Source organism: Panulirus ornatus, chromosome 29, assembly GCF_036320965.1.
Source record: "Panulirus ornatus isolate Po-2019 chromosome 29, ASM3632096v1, whole genome shotgun sequence".
NCBI classification, from domain to species: Eukaryota; Metazoa; Arthropoda; class Malacostraca; order Decapoda; family Palinuridae; genus Panulirus; species Panulirus ornatus.
This window is the reverse complement of record NC_092252.1, coordinates 19,469,779-19,497,327: the sequence shown is the minus strand read 5'-3', so window position 1 is coordinate 19,497,327 and position 27,549 is coordinate 19,469,779. Positions and strand designations below refer to the sequence as shown.

Below are 27,549 nucleotides of genomic sequence, written 5' to 3'. Positions count from 1 at the left end.
GGGTTGAGGGACAAGTCAATTGGGAGGTAAGTTTGAATGGAGAAAAACTGAAGGAAGTCAAGTGTTTCAGATATCTGGGAATGGATTTGGCAGCGGATGGAACCATGGAAGCAGAAGTGAATCATAGGGTGGGGGAGGGGGCGAAAGTTCTGGGAGTGTTGAAGAATGTGTGGAAGTCAAGAACATTATCTCGGAAAGCAAAAATGGGTATGTTTGAAGGAATAGTGGTTCCAACAATGTTATATGGTTGCGAGGCGTGGGCTATAGATAGGGTTGTGCGGAGGAAGGAGGATGTGTTGGAAACGAAATGTTTTACGACAATATGTGGTGTGAGGTAATAACAAGTAGTGGTGAAGTGAGAAGGAGATGGAGTGAGTATTTTGAAGGTTTGTTGAATGTGTTTGATGACAGAGTGGCAGATATAGGGTGTTTTGTTTGAGGTGGTGTGTGAAGTGAGAGGATCACGGAGAATGGTTTGGTAAACACAGATGAGGTAGTGAAAGCTCTGCGGAAGATTAAAGCTGGCAAGACAGCAGGTTTGGATGGTATTGCATTGGAATTTATCAAAAGGGGGGGGGGGGGGACTGTTGCTGGCTGGTTGGTAAGGATATTGAATGTCTGTATGGTTCATGGTGAAGTGCTTGAGGATTGCGGAATGCATGCATAGTTCCACTGTACAAAGGCAAAGGGGATAAAGGCAAGTGTTCAAATTACAGAGGTGTATGTCTGTTGAGTATTCCTAGGAAATTATATGGGAAAGTATTGACTGAGAGGGTGGGGGCATGTACAGAGCATCAGACTGGGGAAGAGCAGCATGGTTTCAGAAGCAGTAGAGGATGTGTGGATCAGGTGTTTGCTTTGAAGAATATGAGAAATACTTAGAAAAACTGATGGATTTGTAGGTAGCATTTATGAATCTGGAGAAGGCATAGGATAGGATTGATAGAGATGCTTTATGGAAGGTATTGAGAGTATATGGTGTGGGAGGTATAATATGTTCAATTGCCATACCATCCAAACCAGCTTCCTTGCCGGATTTCATTTTCCGCAAAACTTTCACTAACTCTTCTTTCTTAACTAAACCATTCTCCCTGACTCCTCTCACTTCGCACACCACCCGGCCAAAACACCCTACATCTGCCACTCTATCATCAAACACATTTAACAAACCTTCAAAATACTCAATCCATTTCCTTCTCGCTCCATCACTACCTGTCATTACTTCCCCACTTACCCTATTCACCGATGTTCCCATTTCTTCTTGTGTCTTACACACGTTATTCATCTCCTTCTAAAGCATCTTTTTATTCTCCCTAAAGTTTAATGATACTCTCTCACCCCATCCAGGTTATTTGGTTCAGTGGTTGAGGGACAAGTTAAATGGGATGCAAGGTTCAATGGAGAAAGATTGGAGGAAGTGAAGTGTTTCAGATACCTGAGAGTGGACTTAGCAGCAGATGGAACCATGGAAGCAGAAGTGAGTCACAGGATGGAGGATGGGGTGAAGGTTCTGTTAGCAGTGAAGAATGTGTGGAATGAAAGAATGTTATCTCGGAGGGGAGAAATGGGTATGTTTGAAGGAATGGTAGTTCCAACAATGTTATATCAGTGCGAGGCATGGGCTATTGACAGGCTTGTACGGAGGAGGGTGGATGTATTGGAAAAGAAATGTTTGACGACAATATGTGATGTGAGGTGGTCTGATTGATGTGAGGTGGTCTGATTGAGTAAGTAATGGAAGGGTAAGAAAGGTGCCTGGAAATAAAATGAGTGGTTGAGACAGCAGAAGAGGGTGTGTTGAAATGGTTTGGACATATGGAGAAAATGAGTGAGGAAAGATTGAGAAAGAGGATATATGTGTCAGAGGTGGAGGGAACAAGAAGCAGGAGACCAAATTGGATGTAGTAAGATGGAGTAAAAAAGATTCTGAGCGATCAGGGCCTGAATATACAGGATGGTGAGAGGCTGCAAGGAATAGTGAATTGGAATGATGTGGTATACCAGGGTTGACGTGCTGTCAATGGACTGAACTAGGGCATGTGAAGCATCTGGGATAAACCATGGAAAGGTCTGTGGGACCTGGATGCGGATAGGGAACTGTGGTTTTGGTGCATTACACATGACAGCTTGAGACTGAGTGTGAACGAATGTGGCCTTTTTTGTCTGTTTCCTGGGGCTGCCTCATGGAAATCGAGGAGGTAGCAATGCTGTTTCCTGTTGGGTGGGGGAAATGAAGGGAATGGATGAAGGCAAGCAAATATGAATATGTACATGTGTACATATGTATATGTCTGTGTGTGTGTGTGTATGTATACGTATGTATATGTTGATATGTATATGGGCGTATATGGGCATTTATGTATATACATGCATATGTGGGTGGGTTGGGACATTCCCTGTCTGTTTCCTTGCGTTAACTTGCTGATGCGGGAGACAGTGATTAACATAATGAATAATTTGTATATGAGTGGATGGGCCATTCTTCATCTGTTTCCTGGCACTACCTCACTGATGCAGGAAACTGCAATTATGTAAAACAATAATAAAAGAATATCTATTTCTTTTTCATTATACTTTGTTGCTGTCTCCCGCGTTAGCGAGGTAGCACAAGGGAACAGATGAAACAATGACCCATCCCACTCTCACACACACATGTATATACATACACATCCACACACACACACATATACATACCTATACATTTCAATGTATACATATACATACATACACACATATACATATATACACATGTTCAGAATTCATACTCACTGCCCTTATTCATCTCCGTCGCCACCCTGCCACACATGAAATGACAACCACCTCCCCCTGCATGCGCGCGATGTAGTGCTAGGAAAAGACAACAAAGGCCACATTCGTTCACACTCAGTCTCTAGTTGTCATGTAGAATGCACCAAAACCACAGCTCCCTTTCCACATCCAGGCCCAAAAAAACTTTCCATGGTTTACCCCAGACGTTTCACATGCCCTGATTCAATCCACTGACAGCACATCAACCCCGGCATACCACATCGTTCCAATTCACTCTATTCCATGCATGCCTTTCACCCTCCTGCGTGTTCAGGCTCCGATCGCTCAAAATCTTTTTCACTCCATCCTTCCACCTCCAATTTGGTCTCCAACTTCTCCTCGTTCCCTCCACCCCTGACACATATATCCTTTTTGTTAGTCTTTCCTCACTCATTCTCTCCATGTGACCAAACCATTTCAAAACACCCTCTTGTGCTCTCTCAATCATACTCTTTTTATTACCACACATATCTCTTACCCTTTCATTACTTAATCAAAACATCTCACACCACATATTGTCCTCAAACATCTCATTTCTAACACATCCTCCCTCCTCCACACAACTCTATCAATAGACCACGCCTCACAACCATATAACACTGTTGGAACCACTATTCCTTCAAATGTACCCATTTTTGCTTTCTTAGATAATGTTCTTGCCTTCCACACATTTTTCAATGCTCCCAGAACTTTTGCCCCCTCCCCCACCCTGTGACTCACTTTCGCTTCCATGGTTCCATCCGCTGCCAATTCCACTCCAGTTTTTCTCCATTCAAACTTACCTCCCAATTGACTTGTCCCTCAACCCTACTGTACCTAATAACCTTGCTCATTCACATTTACACTCACCTTTCTTCTTTCACACACTTTACCAAACTCAATCACCAGCTTCTGCAGTTTCTCAACACAATCAGCCACCAGTGCTGTATCATCAGCAAACAACAAATGACCCACTTCCCAAGCCCTCTCATCCACACCAGACTGCATACTTACCCCTATCTCAAAAACTCATGTATTCACCTCCCTAACAACCCAATCCATAAACAAATCAAACAACCATGGATACATCATGCACCCCGGCTGCAAACCAACATTCACTGAGAACTAATCACTTTCCTCTCTTCCTACTTGTACAAATACCTTACATCCTTGATAAAAACTTTTCACTGCTTCTAGCAAATTGCCTCCTACACTGAATACTCTTAAAACCTTCCACAAAGCATCTCTATCAGCCCTATCATATGCCTTCTCCAGATCCATAAATGCTACATACAAATCCATTTGTTTTTGTAAGTTTTCTCACATACATTCTTCAAAGCAAACACCTGATCCACACATCCGCTACCACTTCTGAAACCACCCTCCTCTTCCCCAATCTGATGCTCTGTACATGCCATCACCCTCTCAATCAATACCCTCTCATATAATTTCCCAGGAATACTCAATAAACTTATACCTTTGAAATTTGAGCACTCGTCTTTATCCTCTCTGCCTTTGTACAATGGCACCATGCATGCATTCCGCCAATCCTCAGGCACCTCACCATGAGCCATACATATATTAAATATCCTTACCAAACAGTCAACAACACAGTCACCCCTTTTTTAAAAAATTCCACTGCAATACCATCAAAACCCACCACTTTGCTGGCTTTTATCTTCCGCAAAGCTTTCACTACCTCTTCTCTGTTTACCAAATCATTCTCCCTAATCCTCTCACTTTGCACAACACCTTGACCAAAACACCCTATATCCTCCACTCTATCACCTAACACATTCAACAAACCTTCAAAATACTCACTCCATCTCCTTCTCACATCACCACTACTTGTTATTACCTCCCCATTAGCCCCCTTCACCGATGTTCCCATTAGTTCTCTTGTCTTCCACACTTTAGTTACTTCCTTCCAAAACATCTTTTTATGCTCCCTAATATTTAATGATACTCTCTCACCCCAACTCTCATTTGCCCTCCTTTTCACCTCTTGCACCTTTCTCTTGACCTCCTGCCTCTTTCTTTTATACATCTCCCACTCATTTCCACTATTTCCCTGCAAAATCGTCCAAATGCCTCTCTCTTCTCTTTCATTAATAATCTTACTTCTTCATCCCACCACTCACTACCCTTTCTAATCTGCCAACCTCCCATGCTTCTCATGCCATAAGCATCTTTAGCGCAAGACATCACTGCTTCCCCAAATAAATCCCATTCCTCCCCCACTCCCCTTACGTCCTTTGCTCACACCTTTTTCCATTCTGCATTCAGTCTCTCCTGGTACTTCCTCACACAAGTCTCATTCCCAAACTCACTTACTCTCACCACTCTCTTCACCCCAACATTCTCTCTTCTTTTCTGAAAACCTTTACAAATCTTCACCTTCACCTCCACAAGATAATGATCAGACATCTCTCCAGTTGCTTCTCTCAGCACATTAACATCCATAAGTCTCTCTTTCACACGCCTATCAGTTAACATGTAATCCAATAACGCTCTCTGGCCATCTCTCCTACTTACATACGTATACTTATGTATATCTCTCTTAAACCAGGTATTCCCAATCACCAGTCCTTTTTCAGCACACAAATCTACAAGCTCTTCACCATTTCCATTTACAACACTGAACACCCCATGTACACCAATTATTCCCTCTACTGCCATATTACTCACTTTTCCATTCAGATCACCCATCACTATAACCCGGTCTCGTGCATCAAAACTACTAACACACACACTCAGCTGCTCCCAAAACACGTGCCTCTCATGATCTTTCTTCTCATACCCAGGTGCAGAGGCACCAATAATCACCCATCTCTCTCCATCTACTTTCATATCTATCCATACCAATCTAGAGCTTACATTCTTACACTCTATCACATAATACATATATATTATGGAGAGAGGCAAGTATGCAGTTTGTTGTCAATGAGGGGGCTTGGGAAGTGAGTCAGTCGTTGTTCGCTGATGATACAGCGCTGGTGGATGATTCGGGTGAGAAACTGCAGAAGCTGATGACTGAGTTTGGTAAAGTGAGTGAAAAGAGGAAGCTGAGAGGAAGCTGAGAGTAAATGTGAATAACAGCAATGTTATTAGGTACAGTAGGGTTGAGGGACAAATCAACTGGGAGGTATGTCTGAATGGAGAAAAACTGGAGGAAGTGAAGTGTTTTAGATGTCTGGGAGTGGATTTGGCGGTGGATGGAATCATGGAAGCAGAAATGAGTCACAGGGTGGGGAGGGGGCAAAGGTTCTGGGAGCGTTGAAGAATGTGTGGAAGGTTAGAACGTTATCTCTGAGAGCAAAAATGGGTATGTTTGAAAGAATAGGGGTTCCAACAATGATATATGGTTGCAAAGCATGGGCTATAGACAGGGTTGTGCGGAGGATGGTGGATGTGTTGGAAATGAGAAGTTTGAGGACAATATGTGGTGTGAGGTGGTTTGATTGAGTAAGTAATGAAAGGGTAAGAGAGATGTGTGGAAATAAAAAGAGTATGGCTGAGAGAGCAGAAGGTGTATTAAAATGGTTTGGTCACATGGTGAGAATGAGTGAGGAAAGACTGACAAAGAGAATATATGTGTTAGAGGTGTAGGGAACGAGGAGAAGTGGGATAACAAATTGGAGGTGGAAGGATGGAGTGAAAAAGATTTTGAGCGATCGGACCCTAAATATACAGGAGGGTGAAAGGCATTCAAGGAACAGAGTGAATTGGAACAATGTGGTATACCAGGGTTGACAAGCTGTCAATGGATTGAACCAGGGCATGTGAAGCATCTAGGGTAAACCATGGAAAGTTTTATGGGGCCTAGATGTGGAAAGGGAGCTGTGGTTTTGGTGCATTACACATGACAGCTAAGAGAATGAGAGTGAACAAATGTGGTCTTTGTTGTCCTTTCCTAGCGCTACCTTGCATGCATGCGAGGGGAGGGGGTCGCCATTTCATGTGTGGCGGGGTGGCCACAGGAACGAATGAAGGCAGTAAGTACGAATATGTACATGTGTATATATGTATATGTCTGTGTATGTATTGAAAGGATCACAATTTTGTGCGTGATCAAGTATATTCCTATGAGTTCACGGGGAAAATTAATATCATGAACAAAGTCAATCTAGTTAACAAGCTTAACAATATCAATGTTAATTTTGATCTGAAACTTGTTAGCTTTAATATTTCCTCACTTTTCTCAAAAGCTCCAGTTGATGACCTTCATATGGCATCTTTTGAAGCAAAAATACTAAAGGATATCTTACCTTCTAATGCAAATTGGTTTAGGTATGTAGATGATGTTCTTTGTGTTTGGCCAACAAATGAAAATTTACAAATATTTCTCCCCTTACTTAACAATTTAGTACCTTCCATCAAATATACTGTAGAAAATGAAAATAATGGTATGTTACCATTTTTAAATTGCATGATCCATATGCAAGGAAACAAGTTTAAGTTTAGCATATACAGAAAACCTACCAATGTATGCTCATATATCCATTATTACTCAGCTCAACATGACAAGAGCTAAATGATTATCATTTCAATCCTTACCGCATTACATATTTGCAGTCCAGAGTATATTGGTGATGAGTTTGAGAAGATATATTCGATTGGATCTAAGTTAAAGTACCCTAGATCTTTCATTGATAAATCCCTCAAGCTAGCAAAGAAATCATCTTATAGAGTTGAGCCCAAACCTCCCATTGACACCAAGAATCTTTTAGTTCTCCCTTTTAATAATAATCTTACTTTGCTTCTCATGTTGCTTAAATCCTTTAATGTAAATGTTGCCTTCAGCAACAATAATACTATAAAGAATATCTTAATCAGGAACTCACCAGAAAATTCTCCTGGGTGCATCTATAAAAAGCCTTGTGGAAATTGTGATAAATTTTATGATGGTCAGACTGGTAAGGATCTTTCTGTTAGACTTAAGCAACATAAATATAGTATAAATACAGGACAAAAATCAAATGCCTTGCTTAATCATATTATAAACTATGATCATTGTACTGACTGGAGTAATGCTATCTGTTATTAACTCTAGCTCTATTACCACGAGAAACATCATTGAATCTTCTATTATCAAATACACAAAAAATTATAATCTTAATATTAGTGATGGTCTATACAAATTGGATAACTTTATTGTTGATAAAATTTGTGAACAATTCACCTTGTCCACATAAAATTATGATCCGCTCATTGTGTGTCTTGGACAATCACATGTTTACCATGGCGTCCTGGCTACGTCTCTTCAACGTATATCAACTCACTTATATTTCCCCATTGTGTCTCCCCTGATGATGTGATTATTACACGAAAGTGCACTTGGGATCTTATCATGTTTCATTTTCCCCCATGGACTCATAGGAAAATGTATGTATATGTTGAAATGTATAGGTATGTATATGTGCGTGTGTGGTCGTGTATGTATATACATGTGCATGTGCGTTGGGTCATTCATCTTTTTCCTAGCACTACCACGCTAACGCGAGACAGCGACAAATCATAATAATAATAAAAAACATAAATATTATTATCCCTGGGGATAGGGGAGAAAGAATACTTTCCACATATTCCCTGTGTGTCAGAGAAGGTAACTAAAAGGGGAAGGAATGGGGCGCTGGAAATCTTCCCCTCTCGTTTTTAATATTCCAAAAGAATAAACAGAGAAAGGGCCCAAGTGAGGATTTCCCTCAAAAGCTCAGTCCTCTGTTCTAAACGCTACCTAGCTAACATGGGAAATGGCGAATAGAATGAAAAAAAAATATTATGATTATACTAATTGCTGTTTCCCACATCAGCGAGGTTGCACCAGGAAACAACATGAAGAATGGCCCATCCACTCATATACACATATATATACATAAACGCACATATACATACATATACATGTCAACATATACACATATACATACACCTACACAGACATATACATATATACACACATGTAAATATTCATACCTGCAAGCCTTCATCCATTCCCAGCACTACCCCACCCCACAGGAAACAGTATCGCTACCCTCTGCTCTAGTGAGGTAGCACCAGGAAAACAGACAAAAAAGCCACATTTGTTCATACTCAGTCTCTAGCTGTCGCGTGTAATGCACCGATAAGACAGCTCCCTATCCACATTCAGACTCCACAGACCTTTCCATGGTTTACCCCAGATGTTTCACATGCCCCACAGACCCTTCCATGGCCCATCCCTGAGTTTGGGGAGAAAGAATTCTCCCTCTCTCCTCATTCACCTCAAAAGCTCATGCTGGGGTGTCTACATGTGTGTGGACACAACAAGACAAGAAGAGAGGAAAGATAGGTAGTATGTTTGAGGAAAGAAACCTGGATGTTCTGGCTCTGAGTGAAATGAAGCTCAAGGGTAAGGGGGAAGAATGGTTTGGAAAAGTCTTAGGAGCATAGCCAGGGATGGTGAGGAGACAAGAGCTAAGGAAGGAGTAGTACAACTCCTGAAGCAGGAGTTGTGGGAATGTGTGACAGAATCAATGTGGGTAAAACTGAAATGGGAGATTATTGGTGGTTATGCAATTGGCCTTGAGAAGGGGCAAGTGTTTTTTGGAGCAGCTGAGTAAGTGTGTCAGCATTTTTGATGTAGGGGACCAGGTATGTACGAGTGATGGGTGAATTAAATGCAAAGGTAAGTGATGTGGCAGTTCAGGGGATGATTGTTGTGCATGGGGTATTCAGTGTTAAAAATAGAATGCTGAAAAGTTTGTGCACTTATATGCTGAAAAAAGACTGGCGATTGGGAATACCTAGGTTGAGAAGAGATATAAACAAGTACAGGTTAATCATCCCTAGTCTGAAAATCCGAAATCAGAAATGTTCCAAAATCCGAGACTTCTTGAGCAGCCATGACGTTATATGTGGGAAATTCCACACCTGACCTCATTTTCCCATGCTGGGCTTTGATGCTCTGTTGGCAGTAGTTTGAAACAAACCATCATCACCACCAGGCCTACATGTATCATGAGAAAAGACACTGAAGATGGCTTTGTTAACAGTGCAGAAAAAGTGCCTATAGATGACCTGGTAGAAATGCATGATGGACTCATTGAAGGACTAGTGCAGCGTGCATTCATAACAGAATGAGAAATCATGTCAATCTATAAAATCAAAAAAGGCTTCTAAGTCAAAAACCATTGTTAATGAGGCAAATAACTCTCAAGATAATATTAGAAAAAGCTGAGGTTGTGACACCTTAGCTTTCTGATGGTTGTGTTATTCTTATCTATTTATTATACTTTATTGCTTTCTCCCGCATTAGCGAGAGGAAACAGATGAGAGAATGGCCCAACCCACCCACATACACATGTATATACATACACGTCCACACACGCACACATACATACCTATACATCTCAACGTATACATATATATACACACACACAGACATATACATATATACACATCCATAATTCATACTGTCTGCCCTTATCCATTCCCGTCGCCACCACGCCACACATGATATGACAACCCCCTCCCCTGCATGTGTGCGAGGTAGTGCTAGGAAAAGACAACAAAGGCCACATTCGTTCACACTCAGTCTCTAGCTGTCACGTATAATGCACCGAAACCACAGCTCCCTTTCCACATCCAGGCCCTGTAAAACTGTCCATGGTTTACTCCATTCACTTCACATGCCCTGGTTCAATAAATTGACAGCACATCAACCCCGGTATACCACATCGTTCCAATTCACTCAATTCCTTGTACGCCTTTCACCCTTCTGCATGTTCAGGTCCCAATCACACAAAATCTTTTTCACTCGATCTTTCCATCTCCAATTTGGTCTCCCACTTCTCGTTCCCTCCATCTCTGACACATATATCCTCTTTGTCAATCTTTCCTCACTCATTCTCTCCATGTGACCAAACCATTTCAAAACACCCTCTTCTGCTCTCTCAACTGGAAGGTAAGTTTGAATGGAGAAAAACGGGAGGAAGTGAAGTGTTTTAGATATCTGGGAGTGGATTTGGCAGCGAATGGAACCATGGAAGCGGAAGTGAATCATAGGGTGGGGGAGGGGGCGATAGTTCTGGGAGCATTGAAAAATGTGTGGAAGTCGAGAACATTATCTTGGAAAGCAAAAATGGGTATGTTTGAAGGAATAGTGGTTCCAACAATGTTATATTTTTGCGAGGTGTGGGCTATAGATAGAGTTGTGCGGAGGAGGGTGGATGTGCTGGAAATGAGATGTTTGAGGACAATATGTGGTGTGAGGTGGTTTGATCAAGTAAGTAAAGAAAGGGTAAGAGAGATGTGTGGTAATAAAAAGAGTGTGGTTGAGAGAGCAGAAGAGGGTGTTTTGAAATGGTTTGGTTGAGTGTTACATAAGATTATCATAAAATATTGCATAAATTCCCTTCAGGCTATGTGTATAAGGTGTATATGAAATATAAATGGATTTTGTGTTTAGAATTGGGTCCCATCTCTAAGATATCTCATTATCTATTATCCATCATGACAAATGCGGAAAACACAAATGGGTTAGCGCTGATACATACCTCAACGTTTCAACTGTCGACGGTCTGCCTCAGGAGATACTGATTTCAGCATTCAACAGGACCATATGCCCCAGCAAGTGATGGTCACCCAGTCGGATGCCTTGGTGTGTCACTCTGATTGGATCACTTGTCCTGCTGCCTCCACTGCCTGACATGACCAGTTGATGAAACCAGACCTTGTGTTAACATTGTCTCTGGTAGCAATGTAAGCCATTCCTAATGTCTTTTTTATTCATTTGCTTATGCCCTCATGCAGTATTCTTGCCTCTTTCCACTATATGGATTTGCAGCAATGAGTTCCACTCTGTTTATATTGTGTTGAGACTTGCACAATGTAAACAGCAGAACTCGTCATGGCACATCTGTGTAGTGGAATGAGGCAAGAATACTGCATGAGGGCCTACGCAAACAAATGAGAAGGCATTAGAAGTGGCTTTCATTGCTACCAAAGACAAGGTTAACACAAGGTCTGATTTCATCTGGTCACATCAGGCAGCAGAGATGGCTCTGAATGAGTGGAGGTAACAGGACAAGCCATCAATCACAGAGTGGCACACCAAGGCGTCTGACCAGGTGACAATCACTTGCTGGGAATACTGTCCTGCCGAATGCTGAAATCAGTATCTCCCGAGGAAGACTGATGAACCGTCGAAATGTTGAGGTGTGTCTAAGCTCTAACCCATTTGTTTCCATACCGTCCTGTTTTTCATAACTCATTATGTATATGCAAATATTCCAAAATCCAAAGTACTTCTGGTACCAGGCATTTCAGATAAAGGATATTCAACCTGTATATATACAAGAGTAGGAGATATGGTCAAAGGGGATTATTAGATTATGTAATAATTGACAGGCATGTGAAATAGAGACTTTTGGATATAAATGTGCTGAGAGGGGCAGCTGGTGGGATGTCTAATCACTGTCTTGTGGAGGAGAGAGAGGGTATTTAGTGAGGTTTTCAAAAAAGAGGAGACAATGTTGGGGAGAAGAAAGTGGTGTGAGTAAGTGAGCATGAAAAGGAGACTTGTGTGAAGAAATACCAAGAGAAACCGAGTGTAGAATGACAAAAGGTGAGAACAAATGCTTTTCACTGGTCATACTTACCATAAATATCTGATCCAACACATCCCCTACCTTTCCTAAAACCCCTTTGCTCTTCACTTATTTTGCATTCAGTCACTTCCATCAGTTTATCAATCAACATTCTTGAATATACTTCTCCTGGTATACTTAACAGATTTATTCCCCTATAACTGCTACATACATCCTTAGCACAGTTTCCTTTGAATAAAGAAACAATAATAGCTTTCACCCAATCTTCTGGCACAACCCTTGTTTCCATGCTAAATTACATATCAGATGCATCCACTTTATCACACTTTCTTCTCCACACTTCAGCATTTCAGCCATGATGCCATCCACTCTAGGTGCCTTTCCTACCTTCAGCCTCATTATTGCCCTTCTTACCTCCCATTTTCCTCTAGGCTCTTGCACTTGTACCCTCTTCCTTCCATCCTCCATACCTATGCATATCACAACTGCTGCCTCCCTTTCTCCCATATTCATCAGTTCTTCAAATATTCTTTCCATCTTCCTTTCACTTCCTCCTTTTGATTCATTAACTCCCCTTCTTTACTTCTTACATTAACATTTCCACTCTTTCATCCACCTTTTTCCCTTTTCACCTCCTTCCAGTATAGTTTCTTATCCCAAAACTGTTCACTCAATTTTCTTCCACAATCTTCATCTACTCTTCTTTGCTTTCCTCTATCAGTTTCTTAACATTGCACTTTCATATTCTATATCCTTCCCTCCTTAGCTGAACTTCCACAGACACATTCTTATCAATGCAACCTTCCTTATGCTTTGTTCTTCTCTTCCATAGCATTTCTAGTCTCATCCTCCCACTATGCATTGCTCTTTTTACTCCTATATCTCACAACATTGTATCTAATTCCTAAATTTATAACCTTTAATACTATTCCTCTAAACATTCTAAACACCTCATTCACACATGACTGCATTCCTACATTCACTGCACTTCCATCCAAGCTCTCAGTTACCTTCCTTTCATACTCCTTGCATTTTTTCTGATTCATCTTCTCACGTTAACACTTTTATGTCTCCATTATCCTTATGCCATACCTCCACTTCTCCATGATCCTCATCCCCACAAGAATTGCGAAATGGTTAGGGTCTTCAAAGAATATTCTCACAACTCCCACATTCAGCGCAGCCTTTCTCAATCTTTCATCCACTGCTACAAAGTATATCAGAGCCTTTTGCTCCTCTACCATCGTTCCTCATCCATGTAAATCTAAGGATCATCTTGTACTGAAAAAAAAGTGTTTGAAAGGAATAAGCCCTTCTCAACACAGACATTTTAAGATAACTTCCATTCTCATTTACCCCAGGCACTCCCCATTTACCAACTATCTCACCAGTTTCATCACATCCCACTTTAACATTCATATCACCCATTATGACCATGTTTCTCTCATTCTTAAAACCGTTTATCCACTCATTCAAATTTCTCTAGAAATGCTTCATTTCATCCTTACCTCACAAAGTCTTCATATTCACAGATATATACACATACCCATGCATACTTCATAATTCCAATTTTTCCTTTCACCTACACCATTCTTCATCCATTTTGTCCGTGCTCTGTAACACTTTCCTAAACTCTCGGTGTTACCAGAGTTGCACCTTCTTCTTCCCCTCTTCCCCAATGATTTTCACTCATTCTTGTCCATACTACTCCTTCTTACATGCCGCCCCATAACTCGCATTCATCATTTCCATTTTCACTCCAAACACCCTGCCCAATCTCCAGCACTTCCAAACTACAACTTTTTAACTTCTCCACAAGCTCCCTCCCTTTACTCTCACCAGTCATCCCATTCACATTCAGCATCACCACCCTCAACTGCTAATCTCCTTTATTCCTTGGCATAACTGGTAGACTATAGGGCTGCTTCTTAGCCTTTTGTGCCTCATCCTTGACAGGCCACTGGCAGAGGGCAACTCCAGTACAATGTTTCCAGAGGCAGCGAGGCTCCAAAATAGTCCAAAATACTAAAATGTCCCAGCACACCTCAAGTGACTGTCAGTATTCAAAAGAACTGTCCTGACGAACTTAGGCAATGCCTCCCTCTTTAGTTCCACCCCTAAGGGGTGTCTTTAGGTCACCACGAGAAGGAGCAGTGAGACTTGGATACTCTAGAAAACTAAAGTATCCACTAGATACACTGAAACTTGACAACTTCCTCAATTTTGAGCCTATTCATAGAAGCAGCACCTCCTAACCTCATTGGTTACAATACTGCCACAGCTGCCTAGCTCATGTGGGAAATTGCACGCAAGTATGAAAGAAAGATTCTATACTTATATAAGGATTTATGTAAAAACAATACAATAAATAATCATTAACACGAGAAAAATGATATTGATATATAACGTGATACTGATATATAACAATAGTAAGTAGCAGTCGGTAGGCAGCCAATGACCAGGAAGGTATACAGTACCCATCTGGGTCTCGGGAGGGTTAGTGACATTTGCTTAACAAACCAGCACTTCAGTGGATGTTAAGTTGCACTCCTCTGACCCTGATAGCTGTCTCTTCTTTCTGCCTCACTGACACATGGAATACTGGCACTCTGTCTACAAACGTACCATCTCTCCTTCTCATATGAAACACTTGACAACACTTAACTCACACAGCTCATTCTTCTCATAACTAGTTTTCCTGTAGTGAGCACTATGCACTAGCCCTGCCTTTGGGCAAAATGGTGGGAGCAGTAGATAGAAGTAGTAGGTAGGAACATTTAGGCAGGAGCATTAGGCAGTAGTAGTTGGTGGGAGCATTAGACAGAAGCAGTCACTAGAAAAATTAGGCAGAAGCCTCAGCAAACACTGCACTCAACTAGCCCTCTGCCAGTGGCCTGTTAAGTGTAAGGCACTAAAGGCTAAGAAGCGGAACTGGAGTTCACTTATTATAGTGACTCTATTGCCGTGGCCATCCCTTTGAGGGTGTTCCAATTGGAAAGGCATCAGAGATTTATTTATTTTGCTTTGTTGCTGTCTCCCACGTCAGCGAGGTAGCGCAAGGAAACAGACGAAAGAATGGCCCAATCCACCCACATACACATGTATATACATACACGTCCACACATGAGATACAGATAGATATACAACAAGACTGCTGACAGCAGCAAAACATGATACACATCAGTCATGTGATCCCATGGACCTGTGGGCTCAAAATCTGAAAGCATGTGGATTGGTTATGTCAATTTGGTGGCAGTCGCTGATTGTCAGAGAGAGAACCAATCTAACAAAGAAAAAAGGTCTTCAATGATCTGAGGGTCAAATGAAAAAAGGTTAGTGAATGAGATCTTCCTCACCAATTTCATTGGAATAGTGAAAGTCCTGTACTGATACTTTCCAAGAAATATTGCTCACAGGACAGGCCACTGAGGAATGAAACATCCACCATTTTTCATCAACCTCTATATTCTGAAAGAGGTAGAACATGAAGATGGAATCAACACCCAAACCTCCTCACATAACCCTACTCAACACTTCAACTCTCCCTTCACAATTCTTACTGATCATTACTACAATGTACCTAAACTAACTACAAATTCTTCTCTATTCAAACTAGTATTACGGTGTGAATTTCATTTTCTTTCAAAAGGAAGAACCTCGCTCTTAAATATATCTACTTTCAACATCCTGCTACTACATACAAAGTTAAAGCAATCTACCATTCTACCCAAGTCCTCCTCTCATTCAGCCATCTAAGCAACACCTGCTGCATACAATAAATGTGACAGCCTTGACTGTGCTATCCCATGATTCAACATTTACCTGCTGTCACTCCATCTTAATCTTAACTCATTTAATGACTCAATCATAAAATCATTAAATGACCATGACAACTTTAAACAGACTCACTCACGCCATCATTCACTCGAACACAAGCACTACTCTCATCATAAACGCATATAAGCAATGCTATCATTAACAGAATTCAGTTTCCCATACACACCAAAGATAGTCCTTTCTTATGAACTATCATATGCCTTCTCTAAGGCTATATATGAAGCATTAAATTATTTTTCCTTAAGAACACTCCTAACAACCTACTCAGGCATAATAAGTCTTTAGAAATTCTTTCCTTTCTAAATCCAACAAGTTCTTCACCTAAGAGGGGTTTTCTAATCTTTTAACATTTATGAATCTTAAACCTTATAATCCTTTCAATCATTGTTACTCAACTCACATTCATCCAAGCCTTGAGGCACATGACCATTTTTCCATGCTGCCACACAGACTTTCCATGCCCATTCTACAATACTATAACCTTCACTCTTCATCTCACTCACAAACCCATTTACACCCTATTGTTCTATTTCTTAATTGCATTACTACTCCTGAAAGATCTTTGGTGATGTTCTCCTCTCCCTAATACCTATTTTGAATTCTCCTACTCACATATCTCTTAAGCCCTCTTTTAATCAACATTTTGAAATTTTTTTTTTTTTTTTTCTTTTTTATACTTTGTCGCTGTCTCCCGCGTTTGCGAGGTAGCGAAAGGAAACAGACGAAAGAAATGGCCCAACCCCCCCCCCCATACACATGTACATACACACGTCCACACACGCAAATATACATACCTACACAGCTTTCCATGGTTTACCCCAGACGCTTCACATGCCTTGATTCAATCCACTGACAGCACGTCAACCCCTGTATACCACATCGCTCCAATTCACTCTATTCCTTGCCCTCCTTTCACCCTCCTGCATGTTCAGGCCCCGATCACACAAAATCTTTTTCACTCCATCTTTCCACCTCCAATTTGGTCTCCCTCTTCTCCTCGTTCCCTCCACCTCCGACACATATATCCTCTTGGTCAATCTTTCCTCACTCATTCTCTCCATGTGCCCAAACCATTTCAAAACACCCTCTTCTGCTCTCTCAACCACGCTCTTTTTATTTCCACACATCTCTCTTACCCTTACGTTACTTACTCGATCAAACCACCTCACACCACACATTGTCCTCAAACATCTCATTTCCAGCACATCCATCCTCCTGCGCACAACTCTATCCATAGCCCACGCCTCGCAACCATACAGCATTGTTGGAACCACTATTCCTTCAAACATACCCATTTTTGCTTTCCGAGATAATGTTCTCGACTTCCACACATTTTTCAAGGCTCCCAAAATTTTCGCCCCCTCCCCCACCCTATGATCCACTTCCGCTTCCATGGTTCCATCCGCTGACAGATCCACTCCCAGATATCTAAAACACTTCACTTCCTCCAGTTTTTCTCCATTCAAACTCACCTCCCAATTGACTTGACCCTCAACCCTACTGTACCTAATAACCTTGCTCTTATTCACATTTACTCTTAACTTTCTTCTTCCACACACTTTACCAAACTCAGTCACCAGCTTCTGCAGTTTCTCACATGAATCAGCCACCAGCGCTGTATCATCAGCGAACAACAACTGACTCACTTCCCAAGCTCTCTCATCCCCCACAGACTTCATACTTGCCCCTCTTTCCAGGACTCTTGCATTTACCTCCCTAACAACCCCATCCATAAACAAATTAAACAACCATGGAGACATCACACACCCCTGCCGCAAACCTACATTCACTGAGAACCAATCACTTTCCTCTCTTCCTACACGTACACATGCCTTACATCCTCGATAAAAACTTTTCACTGCTTCTAACAACTTGCCTCCCACATCATATATTCTTAATACCTTCCACAGAGCATCTCTATCAACTCTATCATATGCCTTCTCCAGATCCATAAATGCTACATACAAATCCATTTGCTTTTCTAAGTATTTCTCACATACATTCTTCAAAGCAAACACCTGATCCACACATCCTCTACCACTTCTGAAACCGCACTGCTCTTCCCCAATCTGATGCTCTGTACATGCCTTCACCCTCTCAATCAATACCCTCCCATATAATTTACCAGGAATACTCAACAAACTTATACCTCTGTAATTTGAGCACTCACTCTTATCCCCTTTGCCTTTGTACAATGGCACTATGCACTCATTCCGCCAATCCTCAGGCACCTCACCATGAGTCATACATACATTAAATAACCTTACCAACCAGTCAACAATACAGTCACCCCCTTTTTTAATAAATTCCACTGCAATACCATCCAATCCTGCTGCCTTGCCAGCTTTCATCTTCCGCAAAGCTTTTACTACCTCTTCTCTGTTTACCAAATCATTTTCCCTAACCCTCTCACTTTGCACACCACCTCGACCAAAACACCCTATATCTGCCACTCTGTCATCAGACACATTCAACAAACCTTCAAAATACTCATTCCATCTCCTTCTCACATCACCACTACTTGTTATCACCTCCCCATTTACGCCCTTCACTGAAGTTCCCATTTGCTCCCTTGTCTTACGCACCCTATTTACCTCCTTCCAGAACATCTTTTTATTCTCCCTAAAATTTACTGATAGTCTCTCACCCCAACTCTCATTTGCCCTTTTTTTCACCTCTTGCACCTTTCTCTTGACCTCCTGTCTCTTTCTTTTATACTTCTCCCACTCAATTGCATTTTTTCCCTGCAAAAATCGTCCAAATGCCTCTCTCTTCTCTTTCACTAATACTCTTACTTCTTCATCCCACCACTCACTACCCTTTCTAAACAGCCCACCTCCCACTCTTCTCATGCCACAAGCATCTTTTGCGCAATCCATCACTGATTCCCTAAATACATCCCATTCCTCCCCCACTCCCCTTACTTCCATTGTTCTCACCTTTTTCCATTCTGTACACAGTCTCTCCTGGTACTTCCCCACACAGGTCTCCTTCCCAAGCTCACTTACTCTCACCACCTTCTTCACCCCAACATTCACTCCTCTTTTCTGAAAACCCATACTAATCTTCACCTTAGCCTCCACAAGATAATGATCAGACATCCCTCCAGTTGCACCTCTCAGCACATTAACATCCAAAAGTCTCTCTTTCGCACGCCTGTCAATTAACACGTAATCCAATAACGCTCTCTGGCCATCTCTCCTACTTACATAAGTATACTTATGTATATCTCGCTTTTTAAACCAGGTATTCCCAATCATCAGTCCTTTTTCAGCACATAAATCTACAAGCTCTTCACCATTTCCATTTACAACACTGAACACCCCATGCATACCAATTATTCCCTCAACTGCCACATTACTCACCTTTGCATTCAAATCACCCATCACTATAACCCGGTCTCGTGCATCAAAACCGCTAACACACTCATTCAGCTGCTCCCAAAACACTTGCCTCTCATGATCTTTCTTCTCATGCCCAGGTGCATATGCACCACTAATCATCCACCTCTCTCCATCAACTTTCAATTTTACCCATATTAATCGAGAATTTACTTTCTTACATTCTATCACATACTCCCACAACTCCTGTTTCAGGAGTATTGCTACTCCTTCCCTTGCTCTTGTCCTCTCACTAACCCCTGACTTCACTCCCCAGACATTTCCAAACCACTCTTCCCCTTTACCCTTGAGCTTCGTTTCACTCAGAGCCAAAACATCCAGGTTCCTTTCCTCAAACATACTACCTATCTCTCCTTTTTTCACATCTTGGTTACATCCACACACATTTAGGCACCCCACTCTGAGCCTTCGAGGAGGATGATCACTCCCCGCGTGACTCCTTCTTCTGTTTCCCATTTTAGAAAGTTAATACAAGGAGGGGAGGATTTCCGGCCCTTATCACAAACAATCCCTGAGACTTGTCCAGTGTGCCTTCATTTTTCAATTCTGAGCATTCCTTCAGCATTATTAAACCCCTTCCAAAATAACTTGTTATTCTCCATTCAATATTCAATCAACCTTTTTCTAAGATCCTAAGTTAATTTTCTTTTATTCTTCTACACTGTATTTTTACTCTTTAATCAAAAATTACACATTCTACATTACCTGCCTTCTATATGTCTTTTTTTTTTCTTTTAAAATTAAGCATCTACTTTATTTTCACATAAACATTCTTTCTTAAATATTCATATCCCTATGTTGTTCTTCTCTTTCCACAGCCAATTTTAACTGCCACACACCTCTATGGCAGGCTCAATACATGCAATCTTTAAGTGACTCCTTATCTTCTCAATCTAAATTTCTGCTGTTTTAGGACTGATTTTCACTTGAGTCAACTTCTAGGGAAGATGAATTTTCCACATTCATCCCCTAACTTCTCAGCTTTCATTTCATAGTACAGGTTGAACTTCTTTAGTCTGGCATTCTTGGGAGCTGCCCATTACCAGACCACAGAAAATGCCATAAAACGGAAACTGATCCCTAAGGGAACCTCCTATGTAAACATATTCCCAACCCCTAGTTTTGCCAGCTCATTCCACACACATATTGCTGTGTTATCAAAGGTAGAACAAAGCTCGAAATAGGAAATAATGCAACCATTTAATCTTTCAAAAAAGGTTTTAATTGTTACATCAGTTTACATCAGAAGTAACCCCATGTCGAGACTCCTCAATATCATGGGAAAGGGTTTTTCGTGGCATCTGACATCAATACAGGGAAGATTCATCAGCATTATCATTTTGTTCTGGGGCTAAGTTTTCCACTGCCACCATGCAAATTCATCCACAAACTTTGTTGCAGCTTTGTGATGAGTAGTTAATGTAACAAACGACCATAGGTTGGCAGTTGGCTATGGCCAACTCTTATTAATATTGTTGTTTTATTGTTATTGTCAAGATAGCCAGCCTGCACTGCATCAGTCCCAGCTAGACAGTCAGCTTGTACACTCTCTCCCGCCCTGTATGTATTGCTGCTGTCGGTTGTTTGATAGAGAATTGGAGTTTTTATCAATTCTTTTAATACAACCTTAAACTACAAGCTTCCATTTTAGTACTACATGTTTCTCCAGACACACTATGAGCTGAAATTCCATGCCTCCACTTAAACTTGTGTAACCATCCCTGCAAATATTCAGTCATAGTCCAGCTTTAGTTCTCTATGAAAAACTTTGGCCTGCACGATAAGCATCTCCCCTGAAGTGCTTAAACTTTCATTACATCAGAGCTTAAAACACTGTCTAATTCTGTACTCCTGGCACCTTTCAAAGTTTCCCGAAACTTTAAATTTTTCTGGCTTTCATTTTCAGCAAAAAACTGAATATAAGAAATTAACAGGACTGTTAATTACCTCGGCTTCAGTGTAAACAAATTTTGACACCAAAGCACTGCTATAAGCACCACCCTGGTGGCAGACTGAAAACATGCTGGACCATAGGAGTTACCTGACTACAGAGTCCCAGATTAGAGAAGTACAACGTGTATGTATTAAGAATCTATTACATGACATATTTTACATTACTGCTAATTACTATAATTTTTTGTAGGCAAGCCTGAATGTCAGCATGCAAGCCTTAGCTCTAATCTTACTTCTTCATAAGTGAAAGATTATATTCCACTTTGAGTAGGTTTTCTTATAAAAAAAAATCTAAAAAACACAGACAACAGAAAACTTACTGAACCAATGTTGGACAGCGTGAAGGTGCCACCAGTAATGTCTTGCGTCTTCAGAGCTCCTCTTGCTCCCAACTCCTGTAGACGGTTCAGCTCAGCAGCTACTTCAAGCAGTGTCAGACCCTGGACACCCTTTACATTTGGCACTACTAGTCCATCACTAGTGTCCATGGCAACACCGATGTTGTGACTGGCCTATATAAAAAATGGATACCAATGTTAACTACAAGTGATATTCTCTAAAACTTTCAATGCAAATCTCTAAATCCCAACATTGAAATAAAAGGATATTTGCAGAACTCTGTGTGAAATACAATGTATCTATCTATTTATTTTTATCATACTTTGTCGCTGTCTCCCGTGTTAGCGAAGCAGCGCAAGGAAACAGATGAAAGAATGGCCCAACCCACCTACATACACATGTATATACATACACATCCACACAGACCACATATACATACCTATACATCTCAATGTATACATATATATACACACACAGACATACATATATATACACATGTACATAATTCATACTGTCTGCCTTTATTCATTCCCATTGCCACCCCACCACACATGAAATAACAGCCCACTTCCCTGCATGTGCAAGAGGTAACGCTAGGAAAAGACAACAAAGGCTACATTCGTTCACACTTAGTCTCCAACTGTCATGTATAATGCACTGATACCACAGCTCCCTTTCCACATCCAGGCTCCACAAAACTTTCCATGGTTTACTCCAGACGCTTCACATGCCTTGGTTCAATCCATTGACAGCACCTCGACCCCAGTATATCACATCGTTCCAATTCACTCTATTCCTTGCACTCCTTTCACCCTCCTGTATGTTCAGGCCACGATCACTCAAAATCTTTTTCACTCCATCTACCCACACCCAATTTGGTCTCCCAATTCTCTTCGTTCCCTCCACCTCTGACACATATATCCTCTTTGTCAATCTTTCCTCACTCATTCTCTCCATATGACCAAACCATTTCAAAACACCCTCTTCTGCTTTCTCAACCACACTCTTTTTATTACCACACATCTCTCTTACCCTTTCATTACTTACTCGATCAAACCACCTCACACCATATATTGTCCTCAAACATCTCATTTCCAGCACATCCACCCTCCGGCACACAACTCTATCTATAGCCCATGCCTCACAACCATATAACATTGTTAGAACCACTATTCCTTCAAACATACCCATTTTTGCTTTCCAAGATAACGTTCTTGACTTCCACACATTTTTCAACACTCCCAGAACTTTCACCCCCTCCCCCACACTATGATTCACTTCTATTTCCATGGTTCCATCCGCTGCCAAATCCACTCCCAGATATCTAAAACACTTCACTTCCTCCAGTTTTTCTCCATTCAAACTTACCTCCCAATTGACTTGTCCCTCAACCCTACTGTACCTAATAACCTTGCTCTTATTCACATTTACTCCTACCTTTCTTCTTTTACACACTTTACCAAACTCAGTCACCAGTTTCTGGAGTTTCTCACCCAAATCAGCCACCAGTGCTGTATCATCAGCGAACAACTAACTCACTTCCCAAGCTCTCTCATCCACAACAGACTGCATACTTGCCCCTCTTTCTAAAACTCTTGCATTCACCTCCCTAACAACTCCATCCATAAACAAATTAAACAGCCATGGAGACATTAAGCACCCCTGCTGCAAACCAACATTCACTGAGAACCAATCACTTTCCTCTCTTTCTGCTCGTACACATGCCTTACATCCTTGATAAAAACTTTTCACTGCTTCCAACAACTTGCCTCCCACACCATATATTGTTAATACCTTCCACAGAGCATCTCTATCAACTCTATCATATGCCTTTTCCAGATCCATAAATGCTACATACAAATCCATTTGCTTTTCTAAGTATTTCTCACATACATTCTTCAAAGCAAACACCTGATCCACACATCCTCTGTCACTTCTGAAACCACAATGGTCTTCCCCAATCTGATGCTCTGTACATGCCTTCACCCTCTCAATCAATACCCTCCCATATAGTTTCCCAGGAATACTCAAGACTCTTATACCTCTGTAATTTGAGCACTCATTTTTATCCCCTTTGCCTTTGTACAATGGCACTATGCAAGCATTCAGCCAATCCTCAGGCACCTCACCATGAGTCATAACTATTTCATTTTATTTATTATACTTTGTCGCTGTCTCCCGCATTAGTGAGGTAGCGCAAGGAAATAGATTAAAGAATGGCCCAGCCCACCCACATACTCATGCATATACATACACGTCCAAACACACACATATACATACCTATAAATCTCAACATATACATATATATACACACACAGACATCTACATATATATACACATGTACATAATTCATACTGCCTGCCCTTATTCTTTCCCATTGCCACCCCGCCACACATGAAATGACAGCCCCCTTCCCCCTCATGTGCACAAGGTAGCACTAGGTAAAGACAACAAGGGCCACATTTGTTCACACTCAGTCTCTAAGTGTCATGTATGATGCACTGAAACCAAAGCTCCCTTTCCACATCCAGGCCCCACAGAACTTTCCATGGTTTACCCCAGACGCTTCACATGCCCTGGTTCAATCCATTTACAGCACATAATGTCCTCAAACATCTCATTTCCAGCACATCCTTCGGACAACTCTATCTATAGCCCACGCCTCACAACCATATAACATTGTCGGAACCACTATTCCTTCAAACATACCCATTTTTGCTTTCCAAGATAACGTTCTCGCCCTCCACACATTTTTCAATGCTTCCAGAACTTTTGCCCCCTCCCCCACCCTATGACTCACTTCCGCTTCCATGGTTCCTTCCGCTGCCAAATCCACCCCCAGATATCTAAAACACTTCACTTCCTCTAGTTTTTCTCTATTCAAACGTACCTCCCAATTGACTTGTCCCTCAACCCTACTGTACCTAATAACCTTGCTCTTATTCACATTTACTCTTAACTTTGTTCTTTCGCACACTTTACCAAACTCAGTCACCAGTTTCTGCAGTTTCTCACCTGAATCAGCCACCAGCGCTGTATCATCAGTGAACAACAACTGACTCACTTCCCAAGCTCTCTCATCCACAACAGACTGCATACTTGCCCCTCTCTCCAAAACTCTTGCATTCACCACCCTAACAACCCCATCCATAAACAAATTAAACAACCATGGAGACATCACGCACCCCAGCCACAAACCAACATTCACTGAGAACCAATCACTTTCCTCTCTTCCTACTCGTACACATGCCTTACATCCTCGATAAAAACTTTTCACTACTTCTAACAACTTGCCTCCCACACCATATATTCTTAATACCTTCCATAGAGCATCTCTATCAACTCTATCATATGCCTTCTCCAGATCCATAAATGCTACATACAAATCCATTTGCTTTCCTAAGTATTTCTCACATACATTCTTCAAAGCAAACACCTGAACCACACATCCTCTACCACTTTTGAAACCACACTGCTCTTCCCCAGTCTGATGCTCTGTACATGCCTTCACCCTCTCAATCAATACCCTCCCATACAATTTACCAGGAATACTCAACAAACTTATACTTCTGCAATTTGAGCACTCACTTTTATCCCCTTTGCCTTTGTACAATGGCACTATGCAAGCATTCAGCCAATCTTCAGGTACCTCACCATGTCATACATACATTAAATAACCTTACCAACCAGTCAACAACACAGTCACCCCCTTTCTTAATAAATTCCACTACAATACCATCCAAACCTGCTGCCTTACCGGCTTTCATCTTCCACAAAGCTTTCACCACCTCTTCTCTGTTCACCAAATTATTCTCCCTAACCCTCTCACTTTGCACACCACCTCGACCAAAGCACCCTATATCTGCCACTCAATCATCAAACACATTCAACAAACCTTCAAAATACTCACTCCATCTCCTTCTCACATCACCACTTCTTGTTATCACCTCCCCATTAGCCCCTTTCACTGATGTTCCCATTTGTTCCCTTGTCTTACACACTTTATTTACCTCCTTCCAAAACATCTATTTATTCTCCCTAAAATTTAATGATACTCTCTCACCCCAACTTTCATTTGCTCTCTTTTTCACTTCTTGCACCTTTCTCTTGACCGCTTGCTTCTTTCTTTTATACATCTCCCAATTATTTGCATTTTTTCCCTGCAAAAATCGTCCAAATGCCTCTCTCTTCTCTTTCACTAATAATCTTATTTCTCCATCCCACCACTCGCTACCCTTTCTAATCTGCCCACCTCCCACGCTTCTCATGCCACAAGCATCTTTTGCGCAATCCATCACTACTTCCCTAAATACATCCCATTCTTCCCCCACTCCCCTTACATCCTTTGTTCTCACCTTTTTCCATTCTGTACTCAGTCTCTCCTGGAACTTCCTCACACAAGTCTCCTTCCAAAGCTCACTTACTCTCACCACTCTCTTTACCCCAACATTCTCTCTTCTTTTCTGAAAACCTCTACAAATCTTCACCTTTGCCTCCACAAGATAATGATCAGACATCCCTCCAGTTGCATCCCTCAGCACATTAACATCCAAAAGTCTCTCTTTGATGCACCTATCAATTAACATGTAATCCAATAATGCTCTCTGGCCATCTCTCCTACTTACATAAGTATACTTATGAGTCATACATACATCAAATAACCTTACCAACCAGTCAACAACACAGTCACCCCCTTTTTTAATAAATTCCATTGCAATAACATCCAAACCTGCTGCCTTACCGGCTTTCATCTTCCGCAAAGCTTTTACTATCTCTTCTCTGTTTACCAAATCATTCTCTCAAACCCTCTCACTCTGCACACCACCTAGACCAAAACACCCTATATCTGCCACTCTATCATCAAACACATTCAACAAACCTTCAAAATACTCACTCCATCTCCTTCTCACATCACCACTACTTGTTATCACCTCCCCATTAGCCCCCTTCACTGATGTTTCCATTTGTTCCCTTGTCTTACGCACTTTATTTACCTCCTTCCAAAACATTAAATTTCAAAACTGAGTAACTTTTGCATGAGGGCAAATCTCAAAGCCTGTTATCTAAATCTCTGTTAAACATTATTTTTTTTTTATTATACTTTGTCGCTGTCTCCCGCGTTTGCGAGGTAGCGCAAGGAAACAGACGAAAGAAATGGCCCAACCCCCCCCATACACATGTATATACCTACGTCCACACACGCAAATATACATACCTACACAGCTTTCCATGGTTTACCCCAGACGCTTCACATGCCTTGATTCAATCCACTGACAGCACGTCAACCCCGGTATACCACATCGCTCCAATTCACTCTATTCCTTGCCCTCCTTTCACCCTCCTGCATGTTCAGGCCCCGATCACACAAAATCTTTTTCACTCCATCTTTCCACCTCCAATTTGGTCTCCCTCTTCTCCTCGTTCCCTCCACCTCCGACACATATATCCTCTTGGTCAATCTTTCCTCACTCATTCTCTCCATGTGCCCAAACCACTTCAAAACACCCTCTTCTGCTCTCTCAACCATGCTCTTTTTATTTCCACACATCTCTCTTACCCTTACGTTACTCACTCGATCAAACCACCTCACACCACACATTGTCCTCAAACATCTCATTTCCAGCACATCCATCCTCCTGCGCACA

General features: G+C 41.4%; 1 protein-coding gene across 2 annotated transcripts in view; it reads right to left on the bottom strand.

The window, feature by feature from the left end:
- The window catches only part of Dbct (Dihydrolipoamide branched chain transacylase E2), a 183,478-nt gene that overhangs the window by 12,222 nt on the left and 143,707 nt on the right, over positions 1-27,549 (bottom strand). For both annotated transcript variants that reach the window (XM_071679364.1, XM_071679365.1), the window contains exon 8: positions 21,886-22,077. In XM_071679364.1, coding sequence (XP_071535465.1) covers positions 21,886-22,077 — 192 coding nt within the window. The remainder of the gene's footprint in view (positions 1-21,885; positions 22,078-27,549) is intronic.